At 45.4% G+C, this 24,092-nt stretch overlaps 1 protein-coding gene across 3 annotated transcripts; it reads left to right on the top strand.

Annotated features, from left to right (window-relative positions):
• The first annotated feature begins 243 nt into the window (after nucleotides 1-243).
• Nucleotides 244-22,894, top strand: STK36 (serine/threonine kinase 36). 3 transcript variants are annotated; one of them, XM_087819587.1, is made up of 27 exons: nucleotides 244-315; nucleotides 687-859; nucleotides 1,797-1,937; nucleotides 2,046-2,123; nucleotides 3,445-3,575; nucleotides 3,810-4,059; nucleotides 5,436-5,529; nucleotides 5,820-5,989; nucleotides 6,156-6,343; nucleotides 6,857-6,956; nucleotides 8,524-8,667; nucleotides 11,705-11,884; nucleotides 12,839-12,936; nucleotides 13,437-13,542; nucleotides 14,771-14,921; nucleotides 15,117-15,244; nucleotides 15,742-15,846; nucleotides 16,170-16,268; nucleotides 16,350-16,438; nucleotides 16,696-16,759; nucleotides 16,932-17,042; nucleotides 18,320-18,394; nucleotides 18,821-19,001; nucleotides 19,264-19,411; nucleotides 19,639-19,786; nucleotides 20,318-21,064; nucleotides 22,146-22,894. In XM_087819587.1, the coding sequence occupies exons 2-27, from the start codon at nucleotides 776-778 to the stop codon at nucleotides 22,287-22,289; spliced, it is 3,954 nt and encodes a 1,317-aa protein (XP_087675713.1). In that variant the 5' UTR covers nucleotides 244-315; nucleotides 687-775; the 3' UTR covers nucleotides 22,290-22,894. The 3 variants fall into 3 exon arrangements, with proteins under 3 accessions (XP_087675713.1, XP_087675714.1, XP_087675715.1); XM_087819589.1 differs by lacking the exon at nucleotides 244-315 and adding an exon at nucleotides 321-337; XM_087819588.1 differs by lacking the exon at nucleotides 16,170-16,268.
• Nucleotides 22,895-24,092: the final 1,198 nt, after the last annotated feature.

The raw sequence follows: 24,092 nt of genomic DNA, 5'->3' as shown, positions 1-24,092 counted from the left end.
CCGCAGACTCTGGGTCTTTAGTGGGTCCTGATAGTCAAAAGGCGGTTCGGAATTGCCCTGAAAAGTGCCTAAGGAAGGTCCACCGTCTCCCCCACACTCTGAATGCCTTTATCCTCTGGCCCTCTGACCAGTTGTAGAAAGCACAATTGGTAACAATGGGAGTCCTTTAAAAGAGACTGGCAGTGGGGTGGAGAAGAATTATAAGTCAGGCAAAGTACGCGGGCAGCCTGAAGGGGCGGGGCTGAAGGCCAGAGCTGGCGTCCCTCGGCCCGTGGAGCTGGAAGCTCCTAGGCTGGGGGTTGAGAGTAGATTGAGGTCTGCGAAGCACGCGCGCAGGGTAGTGGGAGGGGGTGTGGGCGGGGGTCCGGGTGGGGTTGCTGAGGAGCTTGGCGGTGACAAGAACTTGGGGGAGGCTGGAAGGGGTGGGGTCGGTGGACGAGGCTGGTTGTAGGGAGAGTGGTCGGTGGGCGGGGCTGGGTGGAGGGGAAAGGGGGAACCCGGGGTTGGGAGGGCCCGAGGTTGGGTTGGGGACAGGAGGGGGCTGGAAAGACGGGAGAAACTATTTGCTCCAAGATCTCATCTTTCCATTCACTCCATTCAACCATGGTTTTGAGGCCTGGATTATTATGAAAAAGAGGGAAAAGGCAAGGCGGCTAACATTAACCTTTCTTCCTTGTGCGAACCAGTGTTCCCAGATGTGTGGAACTCCCTGGAGCTGGAGCTCTTCACCACCATCTCTACTTTCTTCCTTCTGAGGAATCCTGAAACCTCTGTCATGGAAAAGTACCACGTGTTGGAGATGATTGGAGAAGGCTCTTTTGGGAGGGTGTACAAGGGTCGGAGAAAATACAGTGCTCAGGTGGTGAACAAAGAGGCATATCTCTTGGTTGGGATTCCACATCCCCAACTCCAGTGTAAAATGGGGCCAGGAGGGAAGCGTTTATACCAACCTGTATTCCTAAGGCTCTGACTCCTTCATACTTCTTATGGAGAGTGAGCTCTGAAATTGGACAACTCTGGTTCAAATCCTAGCTCTACCGCTTTCTAGTCTTAGAACTATGGACAAGTAACTTAACCTCTGTCTCAGTTTCCTCATCTATAGAGTGAAGATAAGTATAGTATCTGATTGATGAGGTTTGAAGATTAAGTATAATGTCACACTGAATCACTTAGGACAGTGCCTGGCACCTAGTAAACAACAAATAAATATTATTACTTCTGTTAATCTTTATCATCCCATGCAGGAAGAAATAAACCACCTGAACTCTATTCTTCTCTCTTCATTTTTTTTCTTCCTTCCATTTCTCCCCAATCCCTTAAATCTTGAATTCTTTACCTAGATCAGAACACTTCTTCCAGAATCCGCCAAAGAGATCTGTCTGGCAGAGACTGTTTCCTCCTTGGTCAAGGGGTGGGGGGAGCCTGGGTTAAGCCATGGCACCATGGGGAGAGTGGGGTGGGAGACTAGCAGGTATAATGAAAATTGCTCAATCTAAAGTCTCACTTCTGCCCGGCTGGGCATGGCTCAGCAGTTGAGCATCGACCTAGGATCCAGGTGATCGGGGTTCAATTCCTGGTCAGGGCACATGCCCAGGTTGTGGGCTCGATCAGCGACTCTCTCATCATTGATGTTTCTATCTCTCTCTCCCTCTCCTTTCCTCTCTCTGAAATCAATAAAGGTATATATTTTTTAAAAATAAATAAAAATTTAAAAAGTAAAGTCTCACTTCTGGAGTTCTGAGGTTAAAGTTTCAGTAGTGTGTTTAGGCCTTGACTCTGCATTTTATCCCTGACAGGTGGTGGCCCTGAAGTTCATTCCAAAATTGGGACGCTCAGAGAAGGAGCTGAGGAATCTGCAGCGAGAGATTGAAATCATGCGGGGTCTGCGGCATCCCAACATTGTGCATTTGCTCGACAGCTTTGAGACTGATAAAGAGGTGCATTGTGCCTTGGGGTCACCTCTCCCCAAGAAGAAGGGTCTCAGGAATTTCCCTACCTCAGTGCATAAATCTGGAGCCATCAGTGTCTTTGCCTTTGCTTTTCAGGTGGTGGTAGTGACAGACTATGCTGAAGGAGAGCTTTTTCAGATCCTAGAAGATGATGGAAAACTTCCTGAAGACCAGGTATGTTTCCAGGCTCAAACTTCTCCCCACCCCTGACTCTCTTCAGGTTAAGGACTGGTAGGGAAAGCTGAGGGCACTGAGAGTCTGCATTTTGAAAATTCCTGAGAAAAATATAAGTGTCTAGGTATATATAGAGGCAGTGTGGTATGACAGTAGAGTATATCAACCCTGAAGCCAAATCTTTGAATAGAAAGGTTGGCTCTGCCACTTTCTAGCTGGATCCTCAGGAGCAAGTTATTTGAACCTCTTTGTGCTCAGTTTCCTCTTTTTATTTTATTTATTTATTTATTTGATTTTAGAGAAAGAAGAAAGGAGGGGAGAGAGAGAGAGAAAGAACCGTTGATGTGAGAGAGAAACATTGATTGGTTGCATCCCATACACACCCCGACCAGGGATCAAACCCGCAACCTGAGTATGTGCCCTGACTGGTAATTGAACCCTTGACTTTTCGGTGTATGGGATGACGTTCCAAGCAACTCAGCCATATTGACCAGGGCTCAGTTTCTTCTTATTAAAATGGAAATAATAATGCCTGTCTCATAAAGCTACTATGAGGCTTAATGAGTTAATTCATGTAAAATGCTTAAAGAGTTCCTGAAACACAATGTTCAACGTAGATAGCTATTATTAATGTTGTTGTTACTGGGCACCATTAAGGAAGAAGGGTCAGTGTGGTGGTACCAGAGAAGGCAGGAAGGTATAAGAATTGTGGTTAAGGTAAGATTCACCACCAAGACATAGTGGTTAACAGTGGGATCAGGTTGAACACATTTTCCAGACACACTTATTCCAGGGGTTTTTCTGTATTCCAGCAAGTAGGCCCTCCTCAGGGCTTCCTGTTGCAGCATTCAGTTTTCTTATGAGCACTCTTCATCATTGATAAGTCATCATCTTATTCCTTTTGTCCGTCTTGTTTCTTTGACTACTTCTCTTGAAAAAGGGATTTTGTCTTAATAACAACTAATGTACATTGAATGCCTATTAAATTCCAGGCACAATTCTGAGCGTTACATTATTTTAGCTCATTTAATCCTCAAAATCCTATGATTGTCATCTTACAGATGATAAATCTGAGAGGCTCAAGATAATTTGCCCATGGTCATGCAGCTAGTGAGACTCAATAAGTATTCTTTGAATGAATGAATGAACGAATGAATGAATAGGGGAGCAGGAATTGGAGAAGGTATCATGTAAAGCTCTGAAAGAAAGGGAAGGAAGAGAAGATTACATCAGCTATAGTATTAGGGAGAAGCCTTTGGGCTCCTCAGCAGGCTTCTTCCTCTGACCTCTCCTTTTTTCTTCCCACCTGACTGACCCCTAGGTTCAGGCCATTGCTGCCCAGTTGGTGTCGGCTCTGTATTATCTGCATTCCCACCGCATCCTCCACCGAGACATGAAGCCTCAGAACATCCTCCTTGCCAAAGGTGGTGGCATCAAGCTCTGTGATTTTGGGTGAGAAGCCTGACCTTCCGTCTGTGCTTCCAGTTCTGCAGGGAGTCTAAGACCATTTGCTTGGCTTACATGGGCCTTGTTTTATAATTTGAGCTGGAGACTGGGACTCCTATTGGGTCTTTTGAAAGGTGCTCTCTCTGTTTGGGTTTGGGATACCACACAATCAGAGAGAGTAGTGATCAGCTCTAGTTTTATTGATCATCTCTCTTTACGTTTCCATTCCATCACCTGCAGATTTGCCCGGGCTATGAGCACCAACACAATGGTGCTGACATCGATCAAAGGCACACCACTCTATATGTCCCCGGAACTGGTGGAAGAGCGACCATATGACCACACCGCAGACCTCTGGTCTGTGGGCTGCATACTGTATGAGCTGGCTGTAGGCACCCCTCCCTTCTATACCACGAGCATCTTTCAGCTGGTCAACCTCATTCTCAAGGACCCTGTGCGCTGGCCCCCAGCCATTAGTCCTTGCTTCAAGGTAGTGAACATAGAAAGGGAGATTTTGCATTAGAAACCTGTCTCCCTCTGCCTCTGTTCCCTTTTTCAAAATCCTTTTCCAGAGCTGGATAGGACTTTGTAGTTACTGAATTAATGCAGGGTCCGGGCCAAGCTGCCTTGCTAATGCAGGGACTTATTCTGGGAGGGTGTGCCAAACTTGGGAATAGCAGCCTCTCCTTGGGCCAGGCTGTCTTTTATCACAGTGGAAAGGTGATTTCAAGACACCAGAGTTGGATACTGGTACTTTTACATACCCTCTATTCCACTTATTTTCTATCAGATGATATCTAGCTTTAGAAACACAGCTTTCAGTTCTCTTCCTGAAAGAAAGAGTCTTCAGCTATCCAAATGGCCAGAGCTAGTGGGGCTAGCTTGGTGGTTAGGGGAAGATGAAACAGGTGGTGCCTACTCCTTGCAGTAAGTCTCAGCAGGCTGGAGGGAGGAGAGAGAGAGGAGGGAGGGAAGGAGGAAAAAGAGTGGACTCTTCTTTTTCTTATCTAGGCAAGATTTGGACTTTCAGTGGAATTTAAATGCATCTTTCTCCCAGATGAAATCTCATTATAACTGTCCTTTGCTTTATCTAAGATGAAAAGGGACAGGTTTCTCCCCAACTTGTATAGTTTGGAGAGGCCCAAGTAATTATCAAAAAGAATCTAAACAAAGGAAACTTAAGCAAATGGTATATGTAGGATATTTATTCTCCCTTAGGGCAGATATGCAGTTATCTTCAGCTAGAGCCATGGCATACTAATCACTTTGTTTCAGAACAATGGTCATAATCTAGTACTTTCTATCCCTGTTTCAGGCCCAGTTGAGTATTTCCGTAAGGATACCTCATAGTGATGTCCCCTTTTTAGAGACAGTCTCCCTACCCCTCCACCATCTGAAGACTTGCTGAAAGATTTCTGGTTTTGAGTGCTCCCAAACACATCTTTAGACAATGACTTGTGTGTGTGAGCATGCTTTCAGCTGTAAATGCATCTGTTTCTACCCAGCTGTACACAGACTGCAGTCAAAGGAAAGGCAAAGCGAGCAGTTTGGGACTCCTTTGAATGTGTGCTTTCTGAAGGTGATTGTGAAAGTGACATCCCTGCCTTTCTCCTAGTTCTTTCTCAATTCTTCACAAAGCTGGTGACATTGAGATTTCTGTTTTTACTTCTGAGATTCCAGAATGTCCATGGACAGGGATTGGAGTTCCCTAGGAAATGAGGCCTAAGGATAGGGTTAGAGAAGGTATGATTAAGACCAGCTGGTCTGCTGAAAGAGTAGACTCTGGAGTCTTGGTTTGCAGGGTCTGCTGATTAGTTAGAGCCTATATGGAAGTAAAAGCTGATGGGGGATTTTTTTTCTCCACAGAACTTCCTGCAGGGACTGCTCACCAAGGACCCCCAGCAGCGTTTGTCCTGGCCAGACCTTTTACATCACCCCTTTATTGCTGGCCGTGTCACCAGTGAGTCATTAGGGTTCCTAGGGCTTTTGCACTTCCCTAGTGTTATCCTCAATTTACCCACCTTCCCCCAACATCTGGATCCAAAATACCTTCTTAACACTGCTATCTTGAACTTTCTTCCTAGCCTATTGCCTAACCTTTGTCATCTCCCTTACAACTTCCTTTTCTCTGTCACTTTATCAAAATGATCTCCTTCCACAGAAGCCTGTAGACACGGGAGTTGTCTCTGGCTAAGTGGACATGGCACAGCTCCAGTACGATCATGTCTTCTTCCTCTCCCCTCCCTGCAGTAATAACTGAACCAGCAAGCCCAGACTTGGGCACCCCATTCACCAGTCGTCTACCCCCGGAACTTCAGGTCCTAAAGGACCAACAGGCACATCGGCTGGCCCCCAAGGGCAACAGATCTCGCATCTTGCATCAAGCCTGTAAGCTCATGGCTGAGGAGGCCAAGCAGAAGGTTTGTGGGAATAAATGGGGAATGTAGGACATGGCCAGCCTAGTGACTGGGGCTGTTGGAGAAGGAGAGTGACTTCTAGGGTTGGGAAAGGGTCACAGGTAGGATTTGTACTGCCCTGTGGCACACAAATAGGTCTAATTCATTGTCTCCTGCTCACTCCCCACAGAAACACCAGAACACAGGACCTGCCCTTGAACAAGAAGACAGGACCATCACGATGGTTTCTGGTGTTACCCCGCTGCCTAGACTAAGGGCCACTCCTCAGGAACCAGGCCTCTTGGCTGGGATCATGGCCTCAGAAATGAAGAGCGGCTGGGCTGAGTGGGAGGCTGGAGAGGCCTCCCCTGCACCTTGGTGAGGGAGGGTATAGCCAGGATTTATAGGGTGAGGTATCTTGCAGATCTTTGGCTCCAGCCAAAGCAAATACAGCAGGTTCCTGTCACTATCCACTGCCTAAATATGGACAGGCCCCTAAGAGTCTGAGTCCTGGGTTCTCGAATTCTAATTCCAGATACTTTTCTGATTCGTCAGGAAACATGGGAACTTTCTTTTCTCTATGCCTCAGTTGTACATTAACTGAAAGGGAAAGAATTGTCTCAGTATAAAAGGAAGATTATTTGAGTTGGGCGCTACAGGTGAGAACTGCCAAGGTATACTTGAGAGTAAGATCCAAAGTGGGAGGGCAGTCAGGGATGTGCGTGGTTAGTGATCAGCATATCCTGTCCTGGCCATATCCTGGAGGTCTCCTCTATTCAGTCCTACATGGCTTTTTCTTCATTCTGATCCTAGGCTTAGAGGGAGGGACAAGTTAATGAACCCCCAGCCTCAGAGGTCTGTAATTCATTCTACTTCTGCTTCCTCTGGCAGGGAAAACTGGGTCACCGAGGATAGTGAACGAGCATTCCAAGAGCTGACGCTAGAGGCGGTGGGCCAGCAGAGCACTGATGCAGTAGATCTAGAAAATGAGGTGAGCCTAGGGCTTTTCTTGGCCTTGTCACTGAAATGGGCTGTTGGGTCTGGGTAGATACTTTTCTAGAATAGTGTTTCCCAACCCTCCAAGTATAAGCTCCCCACGTGTTAAAACTGCTTTCTTATAATTAATTTATAGGTTTTAATTGCACAGTTACCTGAACATGTAATTACCAAAAATTGGAATACACAGGTAAAATTCTAAGTTCCTCTTGAGCATTACCTAAGCCCCAGAGGTGCTGTTACCGGTTTCGTCTGTCTCCTTCCAGACTCTCTGTACTTTAACGTGTATGTATATACACATAGAAATATATAGTTTGGCTGTTTTTACATTACTGAGTTCATCCTGTACGTATTGCTTTGCATCATGCCTATCTTACCGCATGATCTGTTTTAGAGATCATTCTACATCTGAACATGTAGTTCTACTCAATCTTTTGTGGGTTTTTTGGATTTTAACTTTTTATTTTGAAATAATTTCAAACTTAACAAATATTGTGAGAATACCACAAAGAATTTCTACATACTCTTTTTTTTCTTTTTTTTTTAATTCTAACCTGAGGATATGTTTGTTTTTTTACTGATTTCAAAGAGAGGAAGGGAGAGGGAGAGAGAGAGAGAAACATCAATGATGAAAGAGAATCACTGATCGGCTGCCTCCTGCATGCCCCCTGCTGGGGATCGAGCCTGTTGTAACTGGGGCATGTGCCCTGACCAGGAATTGAGCTTCGTTCTCTGAGCCACGCTGGCTGGGCTGAGAATATGTTTTTATTGGTTTGACAAAGAGAGAGAGAGAAAGAAACATCGATGTGAGAGAGAAGCATCCATTGGTTGCCTCCCATATGTCCCCTGACTGGGGATTGAACCCACAACCTAGTCATGTGCCCTGACCGGGAATCAAACCTGCAGCCTTTTTGGTGTATAGAATGATGTTCCAAACAACCGAGCCACCTGGCTGGGGCTCCAGTAATGCTCTTTATAGCAAAAAATTTTTCCCTGGTCCATGATCCATTCCAGTGTTACACATATTTAGTTGTTTTACCTCTTTAGTCTCCTTTAATCTGGAACAGTTCCTAGTCTTTTTTTGTCTTTCATAATGCAGTTTTGTTTGAGGTACACAGGCCAGTTATTTTGCAAAATATTCCTCACATTGATATTTCCTCATGATTAGGTACAAATTGTGCATTTTTGGTAGGAAGACTACATATGCGATGCATCCTTAGTACTAACAGTTTTCTTAATTTCTTAGCATTTCTCAATATTGATGTGTCATGCTCCCTTACAGACTGGCTCTATGACATTTTCAATTTCTTTTTATTACAAACCATGCTTCAATGAACATCTTTCTAGGTATCTCTTTATGCACACGTTTGTGTTCTCCAAGAGACTTTCAAGACCCCTCACATACTGCCAGCTCTACCTTTGTAAAATGCTAGATGGAAAAAATACATCTGTGCAAAGGAGTCACTGGCTTCTTGCAGTTACTTCGTGGTCCCCCAGATTGGGAGCCACTACCCTCAACCTTACACACTCCTCCTGTCCTCTGTCTCTTCCTTGTGCCTCAGGAGCCAGACAGCGATGATGAGTGGCAGCACCTGCTAGAGACCACCGAGCCTGTGCCCGTCCAGCTGAAGGCCCCACTCACCCTGTTGTGCAATCCGGACTTCTGCCAACGCATCCAGAGTCAGCTGCATGAGGCTGGAGGGCAGGTGATGGGCAGAAGGATACCATGGAGGGGATTAGAGACTATTTTCACAGATGAGACATTAAAAAACTTTGATTGGCTTACGGAGAAAGAGGAAATTTGTCCCTTTCCAATTCTTCAATTGATGTGCTTAATTCAAGGAGATTTGCTAATCCCCTTTAATAACAGAACGAGCAGTCCTCAGATTTCTCTTTCTGAAGGGAAAAGCATCCATCTTGAGCAGGGATCAGCAATCTTTCTGATGGTAAATATTTTAGGCATTGTGGGCCATGAGGCAAAAATGGAAGGCATTATGGAAGTACTCCTACAGTGAGAGACGACATGTCTACATAATCTTTGTTGAAAAATAAAAAATACAGTTATAACAACTAAGTATACAATATCTTCTAATATAGGTATGCTAACGAGAAGAATGAGATTCTTTTTTAGGGAGTAACATTTTGCCTAATTGGTATTCACAGTTAATGTTCCCTCATACACAGCCTTTCCTTGCTTCTCTGAAACAGTGATCTTCCTTCCTGGGAACTCGCCGAAATATGTTGCCTGCGTCTATTTTGCTTCCTTTTCTTTAAAACCTTTTTATGATTTTTAGTAAATGTACCAAGATGTGAAACTATCACCACAACCCAGTTTTATGTTTATTTTTTTTATCCTCACTTGAGGATATGTTTATTAATTTTAGAGAGAGAGGGAGGAAGGGGGAGAGAGAGAAACATCAATGTGAGAGGAAGACATTGATCGGTTGCCTCCCATAGGCGCCCCGACCAGGGATTGAACCTTCAACCGCGGTATGTGCCTTGACTGGGAATTGAACCTGCAACCTTTTGGTGTGTGGATGACACTAACTGAGTCACTTGGCCAGGGCTTTTTTTTCTCACCATAATCCAGTTTTAGAACATTTTCATCCCCCCAATAAGATCCTCATACTCATTTGCAGTTAATCATCATTCCTACCCCCAGTCTCAGGCAACCATTAGTTTACTTTCTGTCTCATAGATTTGCCTTTTCTGGACAATTTATAGGAATGGAATCATATGGCATACAGTGTTTGTGTCTGGCTCCTTAGCAGAATGTTTTTGAGGTTCATTCATGCTGTAGCATATATCAATACTTCATTCTTTTTGTTGCTGATTAGTATTCCATTATAGATATATATTATATTTTGTTTATCCATTTACCAGTTGATGGACATTGGGGTTGTTTACGGTTTTTGGCTTTTATGAATAATGCTGATATGAACAGTTTTGTGAAAATCTTTGTGCACATGCTTTCATTTCTCTTGGGTGGATACTGAAGAGTGGAATTGCTGGGTCATATGATAAATTTATGTTTAACATTTTAAGAAACTGCTGAACTATTTTCCAAAGTGACTACACCATTCTGCATTCCCACGGCAATGTGTGAGGGTCTCCATTTCTCCACATGTTTGCTGACATGTATTATTGTCTATCTTTTGATTATAGCCATTCTTGTGAGTATATCATTGTCATTTTAATTTGCATTTTGCTAATGACTAATGTCAAGCATCTTTTAGCTAATAAGCTAAAATGCTTATTAGCCATTTGTGAAATTTCAGTTCTTTTGCTCATTTTTAAATTGGGTTGTCTTCTTACTGATTTGTAAGAGTTCTTTGTATATTCTAGATACTAGACCTTTTTCATAAGTGACTTTCAAATATTGTCTCCAGTCTATGCTTTATCTTTTAATCCTTATGAGTTTAAATTTGATTAAGACCAATCACCATGTTTTCCCTTTGTAGATTATGCTTTTGGTGTTGAGTCTAAGAAATATTTTCCAAACTCAAAGTCTTGAAGATTTTTCTTCTATATTTTTTCTAAAAGTTTTCTAGTTTTAAGCTCTGACATTTAGTTCTCTGACCCACTTTGAGTTAAATTTTGTGACTTGAGGTGTACAATGTGAGGGATCTAAATTCATCTTTTGCATGTGAGTATACAATTGTCCCAGTACCATTTATTGAAAAGACTCTCCTTTCTCCAGTGAATTACCTTGGCACCTTGTACCTCTCTTTTGACCCTTACTTGTTTTACTGGATAACATTTTAGTAGGGAAGCAAGTCAAAAACTCTGCCTCCAGGGTAAGACTTCCTAAGTTGGAATTTCATCTGAACTACTCTTTAGCTGTGTGATTATTGACTACTTACTTACCCTACCTAGAAGCTTCAGTCTCCTCAACTATAACTGTATTTGTGTTTACTTCAAATAGTTATTATAAAGGTTAAATGAGCAAATAAGTGAAAAGATTTAGAACAGTGAATACCATACTGTAAAGCACTTGATGAAAATATTATTCTTCTTTCAAGAATAATCTTTAAAGAGTAACTATTTAAAAATATAATACTGCCCCAGATGGTGTGGCTCAGTAGGTTTGAGAGTTGTCCCATGCACCCAAGGGTCACGATTCCTGGTCTGGGCATATACCCAGATTACAGGTTTGATGGCTGGTCAGGGCGTGTTTTGGAAGGCAGATGATCAGTGTTTCTCTCTCTCTTCCTCTGTCTCTAAAAGTCAATAAAAACATATCCTTGGATGGTGAGATATATATATATATATAAACTATTACTGTTAGCTTACAGGTTGTATAAAAATAAGTGGGAGGCTGGATTTAGCCTGTGAGTTATAGTTTGTCAACCTCTGGTCTAGAGTTGAATAATATTGTTTTGTGACCATTGTTTTTAATTTTCAGAAGTATATGTGAGTGTGTGTGTGTATTTTGTTTTTAAGATTAAAGGCTGGAGAAGGGAGGAAGCAAATAGGAATGACATTGGGTCTGACACAGAGATCCTGAGGGACAGTCCCCTCTACCTTGGTCACTGCCATTAGAAGTCAGGTGACTTGACCAGCTATACTCCTCTTCCCTGGTACAATTTCCCTATTTCCGTCTTCTTCTCTGGGCTTTAGACTCCCAAAGAAAGGAATGAGAACATCTGGTCTGATTTGCCGACTCCTTGGAGACACTTGATATCTGGAACTCTTCTTTTACCTCTGATAATATTGATTACTTCTTTCCCTCATGTCACCCAGATCCTGAAAGGCATGCTGGATGGCGCTTCCCGTATCCTCCCTGCACTCCGGGTCCTAAGCAGTCTCCTGTCCAGCTGCAGTGACTCTGTTCCCTTGTATTCCTTCTGTCGTGAGACAGGGCTCCCTGGGCTGCTGCTCAGCCTATTCAGACACAGCCAGGAGAGCAACATTATTCAGCAGGTAAGCTCTATGCAAGGAGCCTCTAAGGACTTCCAGAAGTTTCTTCTTAGATTTCTCTTTTTCGCACTGCTGCCTCTATTTGGCCCAATTTCCTTTTATTTTTTTCCTCCTCTTTCTAGTTAGTAAACCATGAACTACAAACTCTAATGCCTTCTGAGACTAGGTAGATAATGTCAGTCAGTGAAGTTGACTATGTTGGGCTATGTGAGTAGTGGGGAGTAGATAAACTGGGGATCTTGTTCTCAGTCTAATGGTATAGCCTCTTCTCAGCGCCAGCCCACTGTTGCCACGTGGGAATATAGGCCCAGTGTTGCCAGATCTTCTAGTTTTCCAAGAGAAGCTAGAAATCCAGATTTTTATGTGTAATTTCCCAATATTTAGAACACTGTGCTTTGAAATGTTAAGTACTTTGCTTTATGGACACAATTTTACAGAGCAGGGTACTGAAATTCAGAGACTAACTGACTAACACACAGGCTCTAACTTGCAAATGGTCATGGAGACTATAGTGGAAGAGCTAGGATTGAGACTCAAGTGTGTTTGAGGACAAACCTCTACTTCCCTGTTCTGTGTCCTGCCTCAGCTTAGCTGAGAGAACAGAATAAAGAGATGTTTAGTGGGACCTGGGCTCGGGAAGCTAGAAAGCTGTACTCAGCTGATGAATATTAATCTTGAGTGTTTTAAAGAAATTTAGAAAGGAATTGAGCTATTTTGAAAAACAGAACCTCCTAAACTCCAAAATGCTGTTCAGGCCAAACCAGACGTATTTTCAGACTGTTTACAGCCCATTGGCTGCCACTGGTTTATTCTAGATTTCTCTCTGTCCAAACCATTTTCCCCCTGTCTCTTTTTGTTTGGTCAACCTGACGATATCTGATGCCTTTTTTTACCACATTTTCTCTCTGTGTTTCCATTCCCTATATTGCCCTTACTCTCTTTCTTCTTCCCTGGCAGCAGTGTTGGTATGGGACCTTCTTACGGGACCTGATGGCCGTGATTCAGGCCTACTTTGCCTGCACCTTCAATCTGGAGAGGAGCCAGACAGGTGACAGGTGGGATGAGACACAGCTTTGCTCTGTTGGCCAGTTTGGCTCTAGTTTCTATCCCCATTATTCCCTTCTCCTTTCGGAAGGGGCTAAGTGAGGAGGAGCCATGATTTGTGACAGGTTTAGGGATCAGCTGACTGACCCCTCAGAGTCCAGCTGGTCCTCTTAAGGACCCTGAGATACCTCCAAGTTTGCCCCACGACTTTTGGGTTTTAAGGGTCAGCAGTCCCCATACACTAAATGAAAGGATCAGTATGTGAATAACCTAGAGAAATGGCAAAGAGAAGGGACTTGGAGGGTGTACATATGAGCTGTGTGTGTGCTTAGCAGGGGAGAGAGAAGGGAGTATTGTGATGTGTGTGTGTGCTTAGCAGGGGAGAGAGAAGGGAGTATTGTGATGTGTGTCCCTTTGCTGAGCTCCTACTTGCCCAGAACTGACTCCTTCACCATATCTGCGCTTTTAGTAGAAAGATGAGGAGAAACTGTGGGCTCATTTTTTTTCCCAGTCTACAAGTATTTCAGGAAGCTGCCAACCTTTTTCTGGACCTGTTGGGGAAACTATTGTCCCAACCAGATGACTTCAAGCAGACTTTGCAGAGGGATAGCCTTATGGTAATCTGTTCCCATTTCCGCATTTCTGTCTCTCCTGTCTTCCCGTTTCTCCCATCCCCTTTCTTATGACTAGATAGGGTTAGATCAAGGCAATCCCTCAAATATTAGTTGAATGCCAACTATGTTCCATATACAATTTGAGTAAAAGAAAGTTCCTATCTTCAAGGGACCAGGAATAGTCTAGTAGGGGAGATGTAAAGTGATCAAGGACAGTAGTGTGAAAAGTACATTAGAACTTTGTATAAAATACAGAAGCACCACTGAAGAAGATGAACAGTACTTGGAGGGTCATAGAAGAAATCTTGAAGAAGGAAATCATCTCTGCTGAGATTTGGAGAATACACAGAAGTTTGCCAGGTAGATGAGGCAGGAAAGTGGAGAGGATATTCCAGGCAGAAAGAGCAATGTACATAAAGGCCCAGAGGCATTAAGCAGTGTGGCCTATTTCAGGGAACCACAAATAGAAGTATTTGTTCTTGAAGAGATTTGCAGATCAGCTAGTATTTCCCAACTTTACTTGGCCTATGGACTAGTAAACTGTATGGATATGGGTTCTCTCCCCTGGACTCTGGAGGTGAGGGATGGGAATGGAGGATTGAACGAGAAAATCTCAGAGGAGAAAATTGGAGAGGAACATGTGAAGGAAGTAAACAATTGCCTGGTCATTGTTCAAACTGGCAACTGGGAACACAGATCTGGGCTACATTCCTGCCTATATAGCTAGCAGTCCATTCAGTTTCTGGTAGTCTGAGAGCCAATTTTTACATCCTTCACCCTTCAAGTCAGGAAGCTTTTGATATCCAACATAAATTTTGGCCAGCTGTGACTCACATGATTGGCCAGCACTTCTCATGTGTCATTGTGCAGTGAGTAGCATGGGGAGTTTGGAATAGATACCCTGCCTCTTGAAATTCTGAATGAGAGGTCTGAGTTGGGAGGGACCCAGGAATCCCCAATAGTTCTTATACTCAAGGTCACAGATGACACTTTGAGAAACATCATCTAGGGAGCAGCTGATCAGAGTAAAGCACTGACATCTAAAATTCCTGTCCTTGAAATGCAAAGGCAGTTATAATGCATCTTCTGTATGAGGAATACTTAAATTAGATAGCTAGTGCCCTGGGTTTTCCTTCTGCTTTCTCAGGTTCTCTGGGGATTCTTGCTCTTTACCCTAAGCCTAGTCAGTTTTCTGATGTCCTAATATTAACCCTGCCCTTGTCTCCCTTAGTGCTTCACTGTTCTGTGTGAAGCCATGGATGGGAACAGCTGCACCGTCTCCAAAGCCTTTTACTCCAGTCTGCTGACTACGCAGCGAGCTGTGTTGGACAGGCTCCTTCATGGCTTGACAGTTCCACAGCTCCCTTTCCACCACCCCCCAGGTAACCAGAGTGGGGAGGGAAGTTTCTGGACTTACTTATTGAGTATGTCCAACTCTTCTCTTTCTACTGCCATCACCTAGACACAATGCCTGGCATTTGGTGAGTGCCCAGTAAGTAACTGTGAACTGAAAGAATGAAGGGGGATCTGAGAGAAACAACTATACCCTACCCTGCATTCTTTGCCGTTCTCCATAGGTGCCCCTCAAGTGAGCCAGCCACTGCAGGAGCACAGTGAGGATCTGCTTGGAGCCATTTCCTCTGCGCTGGCAGCCATATGCATTGCTCCTCTAGGGCTGCCTGGCTGCTGGGAAGCCAAGGAACAGGTTTGAGCTGCAGTTTCTTGTTCCTTTCACTTCTGTTGCCAGAGTTGGGGAGTCTGCCCCAGCTTCTCAGAAAGGCAGAAAAAGAAGCTTTCATGCCTCCTTTACTCTGTAATTCCAGAAACAGATGACCCCACCCTGAGTCTGGTCCACTTATAGAACATGATGTAGCCAAAATCCCAGAGGCCTTGGTTAGAGAGCTCAGTGACAAACTGACAAACTGTAGGGTAGCTGATCTGAAGCTACCAGCGATGCTTCCTCAGGGGCTCAGGATTCAGATTTCCTGCTCCCTTTTGGCTAGCAAGTTTTCTCTGTACCTGACTACACTGGGGCTAAGCAAGACCCTGACTTTTGTTCTTCCTTTGCCATGAAGACTGGGAATGGAATGGGGCCTGAGGTTCCTGGGGAAGCTGGGGAAGAGTCCTGATTAGTTGGAGATATGAGAGGAATCGGATTGGAATAATGAGAATGGGATTGAGTCTTCAGGAATGTCCCTATAGATCTCTCGACATTTGGCAAATCAGCTCTCTGAAGACAACAACCAACTGAGGCCATCCCTCATCTGTGGTCTGCAGCATCCCATCCTCTGCCTACACCTTCTCAAGGTATTACCTGCCTATAACTCTTGCACTTCAGATCTCTTTTTTTACCCCCAGGACTGAGAGAGAGAGCCTGAGATGAGAGACCCCCTCGCAGGACCCCTTTCTGCTTTTAAATCTTTTCAACTCAGATGGCCCCACTGTTAGCCAGTCCTCACCAGAACTGAGAAGTATCCCTATCTCACTATCTTACAGCAAGAGGTGGAAGTGGCCCAAACTTCTCTAACACCCCCAAGTGTGGATACCAGATGTGTTGAGAGACTAGCCTGATTTCAGCTGAGCCTTCTAGCTTAGGAGGCTCACTGACAGACTCCTCCCCACTCCCTTAGGTTCTCTATTCCTGCTGCCACGTTAGTGAACACCTGTGCCATCGTCTAGGGCAAGAGCCCCTAGCCTTGGAGTCACTGTTGATGTTGGTCCAGGGCAAGGTAGGCCAGCAACACAGATGAGCATCTCACGGTGGCCCCACCATCTCAATCAGAGGTTGCCCTGATATCTTAACTTTGTAGGTAAAGGTAGTGGATTGGGAAGAGTCTACTGAAGTGACACTCTACCTCCTCTCCCTTCTTGTCCTTCGGCTCCAAGATCTGCCTCCTGGGTGAGTCATAAAGTAGGGTCTCTTCACTGAAATCTACCCACAGAGCTTACCCTGACATAGAACAGCCTATCCTTAGGAGGGATTGGGATAGAGAGAGTGAAGGTTTTTCTACAAAGAACAGACCTGGATTCCCACCAGCTTTGTGACTTGCGGTTGGACTGCAGCCTAGGTGGAGAGTGCCATCTAAGGGAGAGGGAAGGCCACTCACCAGCCTCCTTTCACACTGCTGCATCCCTTGATATATCTCCTTATTCCAGAATGGAGAAGCTAGGCAGTGAGATTGCTACTCTCTTTACCCATTCACATGTCGTCTCTCTTGTGGTGAGTTTTCAACCTTTATCTTCCTCCCCTTTTAACCTTATCATCCAACCTTTTGGGAGCAGGGGAATCATTATCCCCTTTGCAGCTGTTTACGCGGTATTTGTCTAGTCTAGGACAGAGGCCTATATCCTTTCTGCTCATGCTGAATACCACTTCTCCTCTAACTCTCCAGAGTGCAGCGGCCTGTCTCCTGGTACAGCTTGACCAGCAAGGGGTGACCTTTGACCTCCAGCCTGTGGAGTGGATCCCTGCAGCCACACATGCTCTGTCTGCCCCTGCTGAGGTGAGATCCGCCAGAGAAGGCATAGACACATTTCTTGGAGTCAAACAAGGACTGAATTCAGGAAGAAAAGACTGAAGTGCCAGCCAGCCTAGAGTAAACTAAGAAGTGGTCAAGGAATCAAGGAATCTTTCCTGCCCTCCTGTTCCCCGATAATTGACCCCTCTGAGCCGAGACTGGTCAGGGCTTTAGATCTGTTGTTAACACCCTGGACTTCTAAAGAGGGAGGGAGGCATCATTTCTCCCTTGGACTGTTTATTTTTTAATCCTCACCTGAGGATATTTTTTCCATTGCTTTTTTAGAGAGAATGGGAGGAGGAGAGAGAGAGAAACATTGATGTGAGAGAGACACATTGATTGGTTGCCTCCCGCATGCGCCCTGACCACAGTGGAGCCTGCAACTGAGGTACGTGCCATTGGCCAGAATCGATCCCAGGACCCTTCAGTTCATGGGCTGATGCTCTAACCACTGAGAAAACCGGCTAGGGCCCTCCCTTTGACTTTGACACTTGCCCACTAAAGGATCTCTCTTCTAGGCTCTCTTTTCCAGTCTGTTTTCTTCACTGCCACCAGAGTGAGCTTTCAATAAAGGAAAACCTGGTCATTTGTCTGACCAGTAATTACTTAACACACAAATACTTACTGAATACCAGACACTATTCTAGGCTCTGAGAAGACAGCAATGAGTAAGAGACAAAAGTCTTGCCCATATGGAGCTTGTGTAAGTCCTCAGTGGCTTCCCACTGCTTCTGGGATAAAGTCCAAATTCTTTAGTGGGCTATTGAAAGCTCATCTGTTACCTCTAAGCTCTATAATGCTGCTAGACCAGAAGAGTTGCCATTTCAAAATTCACTATGCTCTTTCATGACCTGCCTTTAGATATGCTATGACTTCCACTTGGAATGTTCTCCCTTTCTACCTCTACTTCCTCTTGTCTGCCTTTTAAACATTTAATCCATCAGTTTCCTACCTCTAGGAGGCAGAATTAGGCACTCTTAATTGTGAACTCCCACCCTGACCCCACCCTCTTGTTTAGAAAGTATCTTCCTAAACTATAATTGTTTCTGTGTCAGCTTGCTCTACCAGACTGTGTGTCTTTAGGACAGAGTTAGTCATTGATTGAATAGGTAGGAACCAAGACTCCTAAGTTCTGAAGGACTCTCCCCATAAACCAGGCCGAGGAAGGGCTCTTTCTACCTGACCAGGAGTTGGGTGCACAGGCCTGTGAGGCCACCTCGTCCCTCTCAGAGATCCGCATTCTTCCTGTCTCTCTCCTGCAGGTCCGATTGACTCCACCAGATGGCTGTGGATTCTACGACGGCCTGCTCGTCCTTCTGCTGCAGCTCCTCACCCAGGTACAGCTGCATCTTAGGGTGGATGGGAAGTACGGAGAGAGAAATTGTGCATTTTAGGGAGCCGCTGGGCATTAGGAATGAAGAAGAAATCCACAAACTACTGTTCTTGTGATGACTTTAGAAGGGACCCACTTGCCTTCAGTATGGACCCTTTAAATGGAACCATTCAGATGCATCCTTTAGGATTCAGTGGGGAGAAAAGTGTAATTCCCTGGTTTCCAGCAGACATACACATGGATTGAGAGGTTGGGGATTAAGATGTGGTAAGAAAGGGAACTAAGATAACAGGGAAATACCAGCTGGGAAAACAAAAGAGATTATTTCTGGGACTCCTTTTCCTCGTAGGTCAGGGACAGGAGTGGAAAAAAGGCATTTTGACTCCTGACTTTCATCTCCCCACCCACCCTCTTTCAATTTTGTCTTCAGCAGGGGAAGGCTAGCCTGATAAGGGACATGGTTAGCTCAGAAATATGGACCATTCTGTGGCACCGCTTCTCCATGGCTCTGAGGCTCCCTGAGGAGGTATCTACACAGGAAGAGGAGCTATCGCTGTCCAGTCAACATAGCTCAAGCTCAGAGCCAGACTGGACACTGATTTCACCCCGAGGTAGCTTTTCATCTGCATGGCCTCTTTTATGGAGGCATTGTATTGATCCCTCTTCAAGAGGAGCAGCCTGGGTTAGCCATGGAAAGTTCTGCTGCTGCTGCTGCTGCTGCTGCTGCCTGGGGAGAGGATGTTAGATTGTATCCTGAAATTGCTCAGGGTTGGGGAAGGGACTGAATAAGTGGGAGCCCTGGGAGCCATGGGGAAGCAGGAGCATCTGGGCTTTTTGTCTGCTCTACTGGGTCTTCATTCTTGGTGTTTCCAGGTGTGGCAGCCATGCTGAGCCTGGCCGTGGCCACCTTCAACCAGGAGCCCGAGTTATGCCTGAGTCACCTGTCTCAGCGTGGAAGTATCCTCATGTCCACCTTGAAGCATCTGCTTTCCCCCAGCTTCCTGCAGCAGCTGGGCCAGGCGTGAGTTTTGAACTAGAGGAGGGAGACCAGAAGATCCAGAGAGTACAGTGGGGGGGGAGGGGGGAGGGGGGAAGGAAGGAGAGAAGTAGCTGAGCACTTGAGCTATGAGGCAAGAAATGGTATGCTGAGATTGTGGAAGGAGAGCTGGACTAGGGAATTTGAGAAGAGGGGGAAGTAAAAGGTGGGTGAGCAAGGCCAAGTAAATCCTTCCACACTCCCCTTATTAGGCCTCACGGGTCTGAGTTTCTCCCCTTCGTGGTGCTCTCTGTCTGCCAGCTCCTCTGCTTCCCCTTTGCCGTGGATGTGGATGCTGACCTCCTTGTGGTTATCTTGGCTGACCTCATGGACTCAGAGGTCACAGCCCACCTGCTGCAGGTACTTTGGAGGCATGAAGGTGGGAGAGGCCAAACACCTTGTATACTCTAATTCACTTCTGACAGCTCCAGGGCTCTCCTTGGCCCCTGTAAGAGTGGAGCATCTGGTTTGATCTAAGAGTTGGAGTGGAGAAAGCATTCAGGCCTAACAGAGGTGTGTGGTTGGAGCTGGGGCTAGTAACTCTATCAGTTCCTTATCTGAATTCTGTTAGAGCTCAATGGGGAGAACATCCAGTCTAGGAGTTGTATACTCAGCTCCTCAGCCAGGAATCTCTTCTCTGGTGGTTCTTGGCATTAGACAGTGGGTCTTTGACAAGCAGAGCAAGGATTGAACTTGGGAAGAACCCATTCTCTTGGGGTTCACATTGTGTCTCCTGTGGAGTGCTATGGGTCAGCTCTCTCAGCATTCTGGTGTTTCTCATTATAGCTTGGCTTTTCTCCCAGGGTTTGGGCTCCTTCTAGCTATCAAGCTGCAGTGTACTCTCCTGCTCCCTGAACTACTTTTGCTGCTCCCCTCCCCTCTTTCTCCTAGGTCTGCTGCCACCACCTCATGTTGCCACAAGTCGAGCTGCCCATCAGTCTCCTCACACACCTGGCCCTCACGGATCCCACCTCTCTCAACCAGTTTGTGAACACAGTGGCTGCCTTCCCTAGACCCATCATCTCGTTCCTCTCAGTTGCCCTTCTAGGTGACCAGCCGCTGCTGATCTCTGACCTTCTGTCTCTGTTGGCCCACACAGCCCGGGTTCTGTCTCCCAGTCACTTGTACTTTATCCAAGAACTCCTGGCTGGCTCCGATGAATCCTATCGGCCCCTGCGCATCCTTCTGGGTCACCCAGAGAATTCAGTGCGGGCCCGCACTTATGGGCTCCTGGGACACTTGCTCCAGCACAGCATGGCCCTGCGTGGGGCACTGCAGAGCCAGGCTGGACTGCTCAACCTTCTGCTGCAGGGCCTTGGAGACAGGGACCCTGCTGTGCGGCGCGGTGCCAGCTTTGCTGTGGGCAATGCAGCCTACCAAGCTGGTCCCCTGGGACCCGCCCTAGCAGCTGCAGTGCCCTTTATGACCCAGCTGCTTGGAGATCCTCAGGCTGGTATCCGGCGCAATGCTGTGTCAGCTCTGGGCAACTTGGGACCTGAAGGATTGGGGGAAGAGCTATTACAGTGTCAAGTACCCCAGCGGCTCCTAGAGATGGCATGTGGAGACCCTCAGCCAAATGTGAAGGAGGCTGCCCTCATTGCCCTTCGGAGCCTCCGCCAGGAGCCCTGTATCCATCAGGTATACTCCAGGGGACTTAGGAACCACAACAATGGGGTTGTATTTCACAACAGTTTTCTGGGATAGTTTTAAGAAATTGGGACATTCAGAAATCCAAGTTTATCCCTCTCTGGGAGAGGAAACCCAGGGGCAGTGTCTTGGAGATGAGTTTTCCATCTACCATTTCTCACCCCAGAGAAGAGAAGGGACCTAGAAGAGGGCTCCATTGGGCTGGGAAATGGCTGGGATCTCAAGGACCACTGTTCTCTCTTCTGGAGGCTATATGAGAGAGGGAGGTGAGGGAAGATTGGAGCTGTTGAGATATAGGGTGGTTTCATTCTGGGGTCCGTAAAGATACTATCTCTTTTAGCACTTCATGTTAAAAGCACCGTGCTAAGCATTTTACCTTTATTATCTGGTTTAAGCTATTTTATTCCTCATCTTGCAGGCTATGTAACTGAGGCACAAAGAATTTAATAGCTTGTCCAAATTACAAAGCTAGTATGTAGGATTGGATTTTTGAAGTCAAGAGTCTGAGTCCAGAGCCTTTACTCTTAACCACTACTTTATTCTGTCTTTTCTCCTTAATTTTCAGTGTATAAGCAGCCCAGTGAACTCACATATCTACCTATGATAAGGCTAAACCCCCAAATTATAATAGTTAAGTATGGTAGCATTAGGTGGTAGCATTAGGTGGCATATAAATTTGACAGGATGGTTGATGACATATATTATAGGATTTTCTGGCAATCCATGTGGGCACATACTAAAAAGGATTCTTGGTGGTAACGAGGTTAAGACCCACTGGGCCGATCTACAGCTGGGAATCATTGGTTTACTATCACTGCTGCATTCATTACCTCTTCCCGGGGACAAGTGTATGGATCCCTTGGTGCCTTGGTTTCATGGCCTGCAACCAAAGAGAATGGAAGTAGACCTCTGATCCTGATGATTCCTGTCTCCAAGGTGTCTCTTTTCCCACACAATCTATTTTGAGTCCCCAAGAGCCCACTTTATTTTTCTTCCTTTTCTGGAGTAGAAATTGCTAGTGCAAATGAGTCCTCTGCATGTCATGTTCTGTCGTCTGCTCTCTATCCCACAGGTGCTGGTGTCCCTGGGTGCCAGTGAGAAATTAGCCTTGCTGTCTCTGGGGAATCAGTTACTGCCGCACAGCAGTCCCAGGCCTGCATCTGCCAAACACTGCAGGAAACTCATTCACCTCCTCAGGCCAACCCACAGCACGTGATCCCAGATTCCTGGGTCCAGCTTCCAACCTTCATTGACCTACTATTGCCAACTCTTCCTTTTTGTACTATACAAGCCGCCAACTCAAATGAGAACTAGAAAGATTTTAAAAGAGAAATAAGCTGCCAACTCAACTGATTTGAGAATGAGAAACTAGAAGAGATTTATGTATAAAGCCTCCCCTCCCCCAAATTCAGGATGATTTTAACCAGTAAACTTTGTTGCTGTTGGTGCCAGAGAAGATTCCTTCCTTCCCTACATCAGGGGTATTTTCTCCAATACTGTGCCTTTAACCCCAGGAATATGCTTCTTAAACCTTAGGGAAACACCTTCTGCCTGAGAGATCTCTTCCTCTCTGGAGCTCCTGTAATCCTCCCAACAGGTTCTGGGTTAGGTGCACTGGCCCAAGGACAATGATGAAGACAGAACCTGTGTCAGCTCTAGGCTCTAGGGATAAATGCCATCAGTCCCTGTTGTGGAGGGTTCCCTAGCCCGTAGCCCACATTCCCATCCATGGGAGGGGATGGGGAGTGATCTTTTTTTGTTTTGTAATCTGTTTGTAAACTCTTGTAATAACTCTTGTAATAAAAGGTGTGCCTCACCCTATTTGGAGCTGCCAGAGTAAGGGGTTGGGATGTTCAGCTCCTCTTTAGCTTCTGTGTGGTGCTGGAAGCTCTGGTGCCCTGATCAGACAAGATCTTGTTTTGGGAGCTTCCTTCATCTCAGATGAGCTACATGTGGACACCTACTTACTTCCAAGCCCAGACCAGTGCAGCTGAAATAGGAAAATTAGGATTGGAGAGGTAAATTGGATTGCTTTGAAATCTCAGGCTTAGCGGCTAGTTTTAGTATTTGGTGAAGTTTTAGGGTGTAGGGAAGCCCAGTTGCTTTAGTAAGGTAGCTGTATGGAGGGTGTGCACTTTACCAGAAAGGGGTGTTTGGCAGACTCACTAGTTAGAATTGTAATTCAGCTGGAAACGTACTGGAAAGCTTAAACCTTGACTTATTGGATAGCTTGTAACAAGCTTCCCAGGGCCCTCATTTCTCCATAAAATGGGAGAGTACTTTTGTCCTTCCTTGAATTCCAATTGTTTTAGAAGTGAAAGATGTTCCCTTATTTTTACAAGGAATTTTATTTAGTCTTCATCTTCATTGCCCACTCATATGTGCATATTTTAGCAAAAGTAACATTTTTCCATAATTTCCTCCTATTCAGGTTATTTCAGTCAATTCAGCATATATTTACTGAGTCATTTCCAGAGACTGTTCTAATTACTGGAGATAAGCAGTGCCTGTCTGTCACAGACTTTCCATTCTGGTGGGGCAGACCGTGAACTTATCAAAATGAGTGAATTATATATAATATGTAGGAAAGTAATAAAAACTCTGGAGAAAAATAAAGCAAGAAAAAGGGATGAGGAAATGGTCAGAGTAGGCCTCACTGAGAAGGTGACATTTCAGCAAAGACTTGAAGGAGATGAGGGAATGAGCAGTGCAGCTATCTGAGGGAAAAGCATAGACAGAATGATCATCCCAAAGGCCCTGAGATGGGAGCATACCTGGCCTGCTTGTGGAGCTATGAGGAGGCCAGTTTCGATGCAAGAGTTCAGTGGCTTTTAGTGAATTTGTACATTTGTGCAACCATCACCACCATCTAGTTTAAGAATACTCATCACCCCCAAAATTTCCTCTTCCCCATTTATAGTCATTCTTTGTCCCTACCTTTAGTCCTAAGCAACCACTGATCTACTGTTTTAATCTTCACCAGAGGATATGTTTAGAGAAAGGAAGGGAAAGAGAGAAA

Source organism: Miniopterus natalensis, chromosome 8 (assembly GCF_054644295.1).
Source record: "Miniopterus natalensis isolate mMinNat1 chromosome 8, mMinNat1.hap1, whole genome shotgun sequence".
Taxonomy (NCBI): Eukaryota; Metazoa; Chordata; class Mammalia; order Chiroptera; family Miniopteridae; genus Miniopterus; species Miniopterus natalensis.
Note: the sequence above shows the minus strand (reverse complement) of the source record. Positions and strands in the feature narration are given on the sequence as shown.